This window comes from Bombina bombina, chromosome 6 (genome assembly GCF_027579735.1).
Source record: "Bombina bombina isolate aBomBom1 chromosome 6, aBomBom1.pri, whole genome shotgun sequence".
Lineage (NCBI taxonomy): Eukaryota > Metazoa > Chordata > Amphibia > Anura > Bombinatoridae > Bombina > Bombina bombina.
Genome location: NC_069504.1, coordinates 427,746,842 through 427,759,276, shown reverse-complemented (window position 1 = coordinate 427,759,276; position 12,435 = coordinate 427,746,842). Strand labels below are relative to the sequence as shown.

General features: G+C 37.4%; 1 protein-coding gene across 1 annotated transcript; it reads left to right on the top strand.

Annotated features, from left to right (window-relative positions):
* The first annotated feature begins 1,041 nt into the window (after nt 1-1,041).
* Nucleotides 1,042-7,093, top strand: LOC128663040 (uncharacterized). Its single transcript, XM_053717175.1, has 5 exons — nt 1,042-1,184; nt 4,060-4,238; nt 5,355-5,411; nt 6,176-6,235; nt 6,620-7,093. The coding sequence occupies exons 2-5, from the start codon at nt 4,079-4,081 to the stop codon at nt 7,021-7,023; spliced, it is 681 nt and encodes a 226-aa protein (XP_053573150.1). The 5' UTR covers nt 1,042-1,184; nt 4,060-4,078; the 3' UTR covers nt 7,024-7,093.
* Nucleotides 7,094-12,435: the final 5,342 nt, after the last annotated feature.

Sequence of the window (12,435 nt, the reverse complement as noted above, 5' to 3'; positions counted from 1 at the left end):
AGAGGGGGAGATTCATTGTCTTAATAGTAGACATGTGCGCGCTCGAAAAATTTTGTTTTGATTCGTTTTTGGGGGTTTTTCGGTTCGATACGGTCGCATTAATTCAGTATGTGTAATTTATTAGTTTCGATTCCGTTCGTAATTTAGTTAATTCGTTCATTCGGATTCATTCGAAACCATGATTCAAATTTCAGACCGATTCGTAATTTCGGACCGAATCGTAATTTATTACCGTTTTTCCCGTTCAATCATTATTTCGTAAATGATTCGGTTCGATTATTTCGGATACATTCGATTTCTTTTAAATTTCAAATTGATTAGATATTATTTAATCATATCAATATTATTCATAAATTAAATGTATTGTTGTATTCCACTTTTAAATGACTGTAATATATTAATAATAAATAAATTTAATATGTCATTTAAACACTTATCATTATATTTATAATTATTTAGACTGTGCAGTGTGCACTGTGCAGCCAATCAGGCAGCCTGGTTGACAATTATGCTTGCATCACTCCTGCACACTATAGCCACACCCATGTAACTAATATCTTTGTTAATTTTTGTGTGTTGAAGTCAGAGAGCAGTAACTTGAGATTGGAGAATGTCTGTAAGAGAAATTGGGAGTGTTCATGGAGGTGATAGGGACAGTAGAGATAGGGACAGTGTAGTTAGTACTAGGCAGAGTAGAGGTAGTAATATTAGAGAGAGTGGATGTAGGGATAGGGACCGTGGAGCTAGGTAGAGTAGTAATAATAATAGGGATAGTGATCGAGGTAGGGATAGGCATAGGATTAGTCATAGGCACCCTTTACATAGGGAGAGGGACCTTGGTACTAGGGAGAGGGTAGGTAGGGACAGGGAGAGGCATGGTGGAGTAAAAAAGCACACCAGTGCCAAAAAACAATTTAAGAGGAGGAGGCCACTTACAATCTCTGAGTAGTCGGACTCTAGTGCTGCTGAGAATGAACAGCAGCGTGCCACTTCACCAAGGCATAGAGGGCCCCCCTTTACGCCAGAAGAAAATTTGTCACTTGTGTCTGCAGTGTTGAAAGTCTGGCACATCTTATTTTCTCCATTGTTTCGTCCTCTGCAAAGCAAGCGGCATGGAACACAGTTCGTGATGCTGTCTTTGCAGTTGGAGCAGTGGACCGGACAGCCGCCTGTGTCAAGCACCGGTAACTTTCAAAAAGAATTTTCTTTTATAGTAAAAAACTAACTCTAGTGTGTGCTAGCCTGTGTGTACATACTACACAGGCTAAAATGTGTAAACTAAAGAAATAAATTCAATTAATATTGTCATGGCATCTTTATTTGAAAAATAAATCATAGAAGTCCAGCTCACACTGTTGTTAATTGGGTGCACGCTATAGCTAGGCACTGCACAACCCAGCAAACAAATTCCAAGACAAAAGATGAATAGCAGCACTCCAATAGAGTTATCTCCAAGCTTTTATTTCATATCCAGGAGTACAAAAAGACAGCAGTCTTTTTGTACTCCTGGATATGAAATAAAAGCTTGGAGATAACTCTATTGGAGTGCTGCTATTCATCTTTTGTCTTGATCTTTATTTGAAAAAGGCAGGAATGTAAGTCAAGCTAAAGGGATAGTAAACTCAGAACATTTTTCATGATTCTGCTAGAGCATTTATTTTTTAATCAACTTTCTAAATTACTCCTATTATTATTAATTTGTCTTTTTTCTCTTATCTTAGTTTGAAATTGTAGGTTGGTATGGTAAGGACAGAGCCCGCCCATTTTTTGTTTTAGTACCCTGGCAAGCTTTTGAGATTGGTGGCAACATTTAACAAACCAATAAGCAAGTGCAATCCAGGTTCTCAACCCAAAAAATGCTAATTTCTGCTTTCAAATAAAGATTCCACGTGAATGAAGAAATAATGACTTACTATTAACGGTTTATTATCCATTTAAGGCATTTTTTATTATTTACAGAATTAAAGATGGGAACTTTGTCCAACCAAGACCAAATATATTCATTTTTTGGATTATATATATTTGTCTTCTCATGATTTATAAATAAAGGGATACACTTTAACCAACTTTATGGGGCACAAAGTCAGATTCAAACGTAAAGGGACACTGAACCCAAATTATTTCTTTCATGATTCCGATAGAGCATCAATGTTTTTTTTTATCAACTTTCTAATTTACTCCTATTATCAAATTTTCTGTGTTCTCTTGGGGGTCAATGTATTAATGTGCGAGGGGACATGATACAATGTAGCGTATCATGTCCGCCACACATCGATAAATGCAGACAGCTGCTTCATAACTTTTCCGGCGAGCCTCAGGGGCATGAAGCTCCATACGGAGCTTGATAAATTAACCCCTTGGTAACTATTTTTATTTGAAAAAGAATGAATGTAAGCCTATGAGCCAGCCCATCCTTGGGTCAGTACCTGGGTAGTGCTTGATTATTGTTGGCTAAATGTTGCCACCAATCAGCAATCGCTATCCAAGATGCTGAACCAAATATTGTTCCATTTCGTAAGCTTTACAGTCCTGCTTTTTTCAAATCAAGATCCAAGGAGACTGAAGAAAACAAGATAATAGGAGTAAATTTGAAATTTTCTTAAAATTGCATGCTCTACCTGAATCGTGAAAGAAAAAATTTGGTTTCAGTGTGCCTTTTAAATATTCATTTATAATTTTTTTTATACTTTTCAATTTATGTATATTATCAAATTCACTTTGAGCAGCGCCGTCCTCATGCTTTTCTCGCGCAGTTTCCTCTACTCTCCTCCACTGCACATTCAGCGTTGGTTGTAATATTTTTTAAGTCCAGGTATGTTTTTCTCATGCTGCAGTCAGTCTCACTCTCTAGTATTGTATGTGCATGACTGCATCAGTCAAACATACCTGTCCTTATAATATAAATATCTTATTGTTAAAGGACCGCTCATGCAGTTTAATAAATAACATAATTACAAAGTGGCTGATAAAAATACAATGCAATTCTAACACTTCATTAAAATGTATATAATTTTTATACCAATTTTTTGTTTATGGTCCCCTGTATATGTGACCGATATCCAATCACAGACTATATGTATACCCTGTGAGCTTCTGCACATGCTCAGGAAGTTATTACATAAAGACTGTAAATTTATATAAATGAAGTAAATTATAAAATTTATATACTTAAAAGGACATGAACCAATATGTTTCTTCCACGATTCATATAGATAATTCAATTTTAATTAAATAACTTTCAAAATAACTTATATTATTTAATTATCTTCCTTCTCTTATTTGTTGAAATGTTTTTCTAGGCAAGCTTTGGAGCAGCAGAGAAGCTATTTTCTCACTGTTGATTGGTGGCTGCATATACATATATTTCAATTTTGATTGGCTCACCCAGGTGTTTTGTTAGAAACCATTCGTGCATTGCTGCTCCTTCAATAAATGATACCAAGAGAATGAAATAAATTAGAAAATAGAAGTAAATTCGAAATTTTTTCACAATGATATCCTCTATCTGAATCATGAAAAATATTTGGTTTTCTTTTCATGTCCCTTTACATTTCCAATTATCTGATCTATCTGATTCAGAATCATAAAACTTTATTTTGACTTTATTGTCCATGTCAATGTATACCAGATAAACAAACACTGTACTAACTTTAAAAAAAAACATATTTATTTGTTACATACCTAAATTTTACATGCATATAAAACAACAATTATAACATGTGAATTTTTATATATATATATATATATATATATATATATATATATATATATATATATATATATATATATATATATATATTTTTTTTTTTTTTTTTTTTTTTTTTTTTTTTATATTTTTTTTCTATTAATCTATCCATCTCTATAATATAACTTTTGAAAACTCTAAAAATCCGTGGTACAGGTCAGACACTATCAGTAATTTCCAATAGCTCCGCTGGTATTCTTTTGATGTTAATAATCAGATGCAAAATGTAAGAAATCCTTATTTTCAAATAGTCATTATAGTTTTTCAATTTTTTTTATTTTCTAACCAAAAATATGTTTTTATTTGATTTATAGGTATTATGATTGCAGGGCGATGGTCAAAAGGAAAATGTCAATCATGCACTCCACATCAAAGACTGTGCGTTTCAACATTTGGGAGAAGGAGGTGCGGGACAAACTTCTTCCAGAGGCTGTTGTCGCTGGTGTCCATAGCGCAAGTAGGAGAGACAAATCTGTCAGGCAACAGAGAGCTGGTGAGTAAAATTAAATATACGATTACTTTGATTACTTTGCATGGGTGTGGAAATAAAAAAATAAATACAATGGAATAAAGTGGAAGATAAGACAATAGATTTATCCTTTAGGCATTACAATTTACTATTCTAGATTTTTTTTTTTTAAACAAATAAAGAAAGACCCATATCTGTAAGGGAAAAATCATGTATGATGGGAGTTGCATTCTAGGCAGCATACATAGTTACATACAAATATGTCATAACTCAACTTCCATCATCCACATACATTTCTTGTGTATGTGAATTGTGTATGTGAAAGATGGAAGATGAATTCATCTGGCATAGGTGTATATGACAGAATCAAAATCACACTTTATATAAGGCTGGTGAGGTAGCTCAATTGGCAAAATGCCCTGACTTCAAAAGCCTGTTCAAAGATACAAAGGTTCAAATCCCAGCAGGGCCAAATCAGCCCTTAATCCTTCTGATGTCACTCAAATGAGTACCATTAAATTTATTAATAATAACAACTATAACTATTCACCTGCCGATTTGGTTAATTTCGAGAGCGAGCGCTGAAAATGCGCTTCAAGAGTTTGAGTCCCACTGTGAGAAAGGCGTTATATAAATACTAGTTATTATATATATATATATCATCCTTCTCCCTCACCATGGCCCTTCTTTTGTGTTCCCCTCACTCCCCTATGCACCTTCATTTGTTGTTCCCCTATATCCTTTTTCCTCATGTCACCTTTCTTCTCTTTCCCTTCCAAGGCCCTTTATTTTGTCTTTCCCTACCTCACCAATACCTGAATTTTAGACGCTGTGGCCTTTGCATCCTTTTTTCTGTAATGTGACTTCAATGATTTAAAATATAAAAAATCTACCATCACATTTAAATGCCTATTATGGGCTGTTGACAACATTTTATATATATATATATATATATATATATATATATATATATATATATATATATATATATATATATATATATATATATATATATATTTATATTTTCACTACCTGGCCTGTATAGGTTTGTTTGAAATTATGAATCATTCATCACTAATAACTATTGTTCACTAATACACGTGTTAGACTTACCTGTCTCTTATCCTTGATGTTTTCCAGATCACCAAAAATACTCTGCAGGGCGATCAGCCCCAAGCACGTCTCAGCCTAGTTCTGGTAAGTACCTAAATAAGGAATACAAACATAGGTTTTAGAAAAAAAAATGGATTGAAGATTACATTTTTACTCCCAGAGTATTACATTCAAATAGTACCCTGTCCCAGTTCCCTAGCCCTGTCACCTTTTTCTTGGCAAGTTTCCATGATCAGATGTTGTGCTTAAAGATATAATGAACCAAACATTTTTCTTTAATGATTTCATACTAGAGTCTGCTAGAACAGCAAATTAATCTACTCAATTATTTGATACTCACTTTTTCTTTGTTCTATTATCTTTATTTTACAAACCAATAATGTAAGCCTGGTCCCCGGGTATTTTTTTTACTTTCAAAACCATGCATAGCGGCATAGTGCTTGCTTACATTCTTGATTTATAAAATAACAATAAGAAGACAACCAAACAAATGTTATGATAGGACTATAAATTTATAAAGCTGCTTTATATTTCATGCTCTTTCAAAATATTGAAAGTCAAATATTTGGTTTATTATCCATTGTATCACGATTTTCATCTACTGACATTCATCAGCCTGATAATGATTCTGCCGTCCATCCACTTGTTGCGACTATCAGCTGACCATTCTCAGCCAAATGTATGGCACACTATTCACCTTTTCATTAAATTATTTTGTTTTGCTATGCTTCACCATTTTAAAAAAAAAAATGTTAGCATTCCAAATAAATATTGATGTCTTCACACAAACTTATTCTCTATAATTTAGTATACCTTGGCTTGTGCTGATTTTATTCTATCTTTAACAGTAACTCGGATCCCACCAGTAGCAGCCTCTGGAAGTAGAGAGATGTCCACTACTCCTCCACGTAAGTTATAACAAACTGAAAATATAAACAAACAGGACAGGCAATAATTATCTGTACATTTTATTTAATAAAGCCTTTACTATAGCAAAAAACATCAGCTACAAATAATTTATTACGCAATATTTCTAAAAAAATTTAGTTAATTGAATATAACTTTTAATTAGATTTGACAGAGAAATAAAATATGTCCATCCTGGATATTAAAATATATTTGAGCGAATAATGTATAATAAAAGTTTGTGGATTGTCTGTCGCTGTCTTTTTCTTAGATATTATGGAAGAAAACTCTTAGCGATAGTCTTTCTATGTCTGTACAACATGTCCACAAATCCATTGGTTTGCATACAACAAAATAACATTTGATTACTGTTTCATCTATTTCAGAACTACGAGGCATGTCTGCAGGTGGAAGCCATACCAGTCAACTGCATTCACCAGTCATTACTGTAGAGGAAAGTGATGGAGTAAATATTGATCACATATGCTTCTCACCATCATCATCTGTGAGCGTTGTCCAACCATCAAGCAAACATCATGCCCCCATTGTGGATGAGCAGCATGGGCAGACAGCGCAGAATCAACAACCTCAACCGGAACAAGACAAGCCAACAGAACCGGAAACACAAAATCGGTATAGCCGGACGGAGGAGTTACTTCTTGAAAATTTACTAGCAACAAAAAATTTGACAAAAGCTGTTGAAAATATGAGAGGATTTACATCGACACATAGACAGGGCATTAGCCCGTGTCAACAAAGAACAGCGCCATGCAATAGATCACATGCTTGAATCCATTTCTCCAACATTTTTGTGTCCGGTCCACGGCGTCATCCATTACTTATGGGAAATGTTCTCCCCCACAGGGAAAGGCAAGGAGAGCACACAGCAAGAGCTGTCTATATAGCTTCCCCTCTGGCTCCGCCCCCCAGTCATTCTCCTTGCCGCTCTGAACAAAAATGTTTCCCATAGTAGACCCTAGAAGGGACGCATGGCAAACGGTCCCGAAGGTTGAGGGAGCTGTTTCAACACTTGCGAAGCGCACAACTATTCCTATAGAGGACAGCTGCGCTTTCAAAGATCCTATGGATAAAAAATTGGAGTGATAAACCCAGTCCCCTCCGGGGAACAAGGTCTAGGGTTTTACTCAAACCTGTTTGTGGTTCCCAAAAAAGAGGGAACTTTCTGGCCAATTCTGGATTTAAAGATATTAAACAAGTTCCTCAGAGTTCCATCCTTCAAGATGGAAACCATTCGGACAATCTTACCAACAATCCAGCAGGGTCAATTTTTGACTACCGTGGATCTGAAGGATGCGTATCTGCATATCCCAATCCACAAATCTCATCATCAGTTCCTGAGGTTTGCCTTTCTGGACAAACATTACCAGTTTGTGGCTCTTCCATTCGGTTTAGCCACCGCTCCCAGAATTTTCACAAAGGTGCTAGGGTCCCTTCTAGCAGTCCTAAGACCGAGGGGCATCGCTGTAGCACCTTATCTAGTCGACATCCTAATCCAAGCGTCGTCTCTTTCCAAAGCGAGGGCTCATACAGACATTGTGTTGGCTTTTCTCAGATCTCACGGGTGGAAAGTGAACATAGAAAAAAGTTCACTGTCACCGTCCACAAGGGTTCCTTTTCTGGGAACAATAATAGATTCTGTGGAAATGAAGATCTTTCTCAGACATCAGAAAGACAAAGCTTCTAAAAGCTTGTCGAGTTCTTCACTCTATTCCTCAACCCTCCATAGCTCAATGCATGGAAGTAATAGGACTAATGGTCGCAGCAATGGATGTGGTTCCTTTTGCTCGAATTCATCTAAGACCATTACAGCTGTGCATGCTCAATCAGTGGAATGGGGACTATACAGACTTGTCTCCCCAAATTCAAGTAGACCAGGTAACCAGGGACTCACTTCTCTGGTGGTTGACCCAGGATCACCTGTCTCAGGGAATGAGTTTCCGCAGACCGGAGTGGGTCATCGTCACGACCGACGCCAGCCTCTTGGGGTGGGGCGCGGTCTGGGACTCTCTGAAAGCTCAGGGCCTATGGTCGCGGGAAGAGTCGCTTCTCCCGATAAACATTTTGGAACTAAGAGCTATATTCAATGCGCTCCTGGCTTGGCCTCAGCTAGCGGAAGCCAGGTTCATAAGATTTCAGTCGGACAACATAACGACTGTTGCGTACATCAATCATCAGGGGGGAACAAAGAGTTCCCTAGCGATGAAGGAAGTAACCAAGATAATCCAATGGGCAGAGAATCACTCCTGCCATCTATCTGCTATTCACATCCCAGGAGTAGACAACTGGGAGGCGGACTATTTGAGTCGTCAGACTGTCCATCCGGGGGAGTGGGAACTCCATCCGGAGGTCTTTGCTCAGTTAACCCAATTATGGGGCATTCCAGACATGGATCTAATGGCGTCCCGTCAGAACTTCAAGATTCCTTGCTCCAGATCCAGGGATCCCAAGGCGACTCTAGTGGATGCATTAGTGGCGCCTTGGTCGTTCAACCTAGCATATGTGTTTCCACCGTTTCCTCTCCTCCCCAGGCTCATAGCCAGGATCAAACAGGAGAAGGCCTCGGTGATTCTGATAGCTCCTGCGTGGCCATGCAGGACTTGGTATGCAGACCTGGTGAGTATGTCATCGGCTCCACCATGGAAGCTACCTTTGAGACAGGACCTTCTAGTACAAGGTCCATTCGAACATCCCAATCTAGTTTCTCTGCAGCTGACTGCTTGGAAATTGAACGCTTGATTTTATCCAAGCGTGGGTTTTCAAATTCTGTGATTGATACTCTGGTCCAAGCCAGAAAACCTGTGACTAGAAGGATTTACCATAAAATATGGAAAAAATATATCTGTTGGTGTGAATCCAAAGGATTCTCCTGGAGTAAGATTAAAATTCCAAAGATTCTCTCCTTTCTCCAAGAAGGTTTGGATAAAGGATTGTCAGCTAGTTCTCTAAAAGGACAGATTTCTGCATTATCCGTCTTGTTGCACAAACGACTGGCAGCTTTGCCAGATGTACAAGCTTTTGTTCAGGCTTTGGTTAGAATCAAGCCTGTTTACAGACCCATGACTCCTCCTTGGAGTCTAAATTTAGTTCTTTCAGTTCTTCAAGGGGTTCCGTTTGAACCTTTACATTCCATAGATATTAAGTTACTATCTTGGAAAGTTCTGTTTTTGGTTGCTATTTCTTCTGCTAGAAGAGTTTCTGAATTATCTGCTTTGCAGTGTGATCCACCCTATCTGGTGTTCCATTCAGATAAGGTTGTTTTGCGTACTAAGCCTGGTTTTCTTCCAAAAGTTGTTTCCAACGAGAACATCAACCAGGAAATAGTTGTTCCTCCTTTGTGTCCGAATCCAGTTTCAAAGAAGGAACGTTTATTACACAATTTAGATGTTGTTCGTGCTTTAAAGTTCTATTTAGAAGCAAGAAAATATTTTAGACAAACCTTATCCTTGTTTGTCGTTTACTCTGGTAAGAGGAGAGGTCAAAAAGCTACTGCTACCTCTCTCTCTTTCTGGCTGAAAAGCATTATCCGCTTGGCTTATGAGACTGCCGGACGGCAGCCTCCTGACCGTATCATAGCTCACTCTACTAGGGCTGTGGCTTCCACATGGGCCTATAAGAACGAGGCTTCTGCTGACCAGATATGTAAGGCAGCGACTTGGTCTTCTCTGCACACTTTTGCCAAATTCTACAAATTTGATATTTTTGCTTCTTCGGAGGCTGTTTTTGGGAGAAAGGTTTTGCAAGCTGTGGTGCCTTCTGTTTAGGTAACCTGATTTGCTCCCTCCCTTCATCCGTGTCCTAAAGCTTTGGTATTGGTTCCCACAAGTAATGGATGACGCCGTGGACCGGACACACCAATGTTGGAGAAAACAGAATTTATGCTTACCTGATAAATTACTTTCTCCAACGGTGTGTCCGGTCCACGGCCCGCCCTGGTTTTTTTAATCAGGTTGAAAAAAAAATTTTCTTTATACACTACAGTCACCAAGGCACCCTATAGTTTCTCCTTTTTCTCCTAACCGTCGGTCGAATGACTGGGGGGCGGAGCCAGAGGGGGAGCTATATGGACAGCTCTTGCTGTGTGCTCTCCTTGCCTTTCCCTGTGGGGGAGAACATTTCCCACAAGTAATGGATGACGCCGTGGACCGGACACACCGTTGGAGAAAGTAATTTATCAGGTAAGCATAAATTCTGTTTTTGGACGCAATTTATCTACAACATCAACACAATGTTCCATCACATGACACAGATTGAAGTTTAATATAATACTTATTTTTATGTCTCACAATTACTAGCTCTGATACTTATTATTTTACAGAGGTTTCAATTGAAAGTTAAATTAAAACCTTCTTTAGGGACATGAGCAGCACTCCATGCCGGTTTTATAAAAATTATTTTGAAGTACACATGTATTGATAATACTTACCCGTGAACGCCTTGTAGCATCCTTTTTTTTTTTTTTTTTTTTAAGGTCTGTCTCCTTCTCCCTCAAAGTAAAGTCTACAGTTTTTCTTTAGTATTCTCTTAAAAATATTAGAAAGAAACAGAGAGAGAATATTTTATTAATAAATGGAAATAAATGATGGAATGTGGATTAAGTGGTAAATTTAAGTCACTCACTTGTTTGTGCCTCTGGGCTAAGCATTAATATTATTGTATTTTTTTCTTCTTATGAGGAGCGGACTTCCAGAATGACAACACTGTGTCCTAGAGATTAACTGTATTTTTTTGCGTATGGTAGCAGCAGGCTGATTGTTAAATCTATATTTGTTTGTAGCACTAATATTTGATCTTATTGACCAAAAATATTATTTATAGTTTTAATTCAAATATTTTTTATTAAAAATTAAGACAATAATTTTGGATAACAGTCTCCCATACTCCCACTAACTAATAAAAAAAATGTGTGGCTTACCTTGAACTGTACCTAATGTGTGAAATATGTTTACAACAGAAACGTTTTGTGTAACGTGTAAATATGTGTTTATAATTGTCAAATTATGATTAAGGTGCACTTTTTAATTCTAAACGATTGAAAAAAAAAATTGTATACACTAATACAAATGCTTGAGCAAGCTTGTTTAGGCTAAATCAAGATATATAAAAAAAAAAAAAAATAAAGAAAGTTATTACAAAGTGGAAAATGTAATAAAATCAACCATCGCACCTTGGGAAGTAAAATAGCTGTGAAATAGAAAGGACTTTTTGGTGGCCATTGAATGACAAATCACATAAAATTTCAATGTTTATTATGAAATATTTAAGGTCACATGACGTTACCTTCAAATTACTAATATAAATCAAAATATTGGTATTTCTCTTGTAAGGTGTATCCAGTCCACGGATTCATCCTTTACTTGTGGGATATTCTCCTTCCCTACAGGAAGTGGCAAAGAGAGCACACAGCAGAGCTGTCCATATAGCTCCACCCCCCAGTCATTCTCTTTGCCGGCTCTAAGCACTAGGGTCTCTCTCGGGAGGGTAAAGTGAATGTGGTGTTAGAATTGTAGTTTTATTATCTTCAATCAAAAGTTTATTTTAAATGGTACCGGTTTGTACTATTTACTCTCTAGCAGAAAAGTGATGAAGATTTCTGCTGAGAGGAAGATGATTTTAGCATGTTGTAACTAAAATCCACTGCTGTTCCCACACAGGACTGAGGAGTACCAGAAAACTTCAGTTGGGGGGAACAGTTTGCAGGGTGATCTGCAATAAGGTATGTTCAGTCATTTATTTCTAGACAAGACTGAGATAATGCTAGAAGAGACTGACAATATCCCCATGAGGGGAGGGTAAGCTATGTTCAGAGACTTAGTAAGGAATTGAATGCTTACCTAACAGGGCTAATTATGCTGGTTGACACTAATTCAGGGCAATCGATTGTTTTTTAGGAAAATATCGTTTGTAAGACACTTTGAAAGTCCTTTTGGGTTCTTTCTGGGGTTGTTACCCACATGGCTATTTTTTTTTTTATTCACTTAGAAGTGGTTTCTTAGGCCTCACAGCTCCGGAGTAGAGTGGGAGGGGCATAATTTCGCGCCTCAGATGCGCAGTTAGAATTGCATAGAAGTTCATGCTGCTGTTTGAGGGCCTAAAGGAAGCTATATTCCCCCAAATCTGGTCCCTAAGGGCAGGTAGGGCCACAGCAGTGCTGTGGCAAGGTGCTGTAGTAATTTTAACCGGT

Coding starts and splice junctions, on each gene's coding strand:
- LOC128663040 (XM_053717175.1), top strand. CDS start 4,079: ATGGTCAAAAGGAAAATGTCAATCATGCACTCCACATCAAAGACTGTG. Junction 5,412..6,175: donor CACGTCTCAGCCTAGTTCTG/GTAAGTACCTAA, acceptor TATCTTTAACAG/TAACTCGGATCCCACCAGTA. Junction 6,236..6,619: donor GATGTCCACTACTCCTCCAC/GTAAGTTATAAC, acceptor CATCTATTTCAG/AACTACGAGGCATGTCTGCA.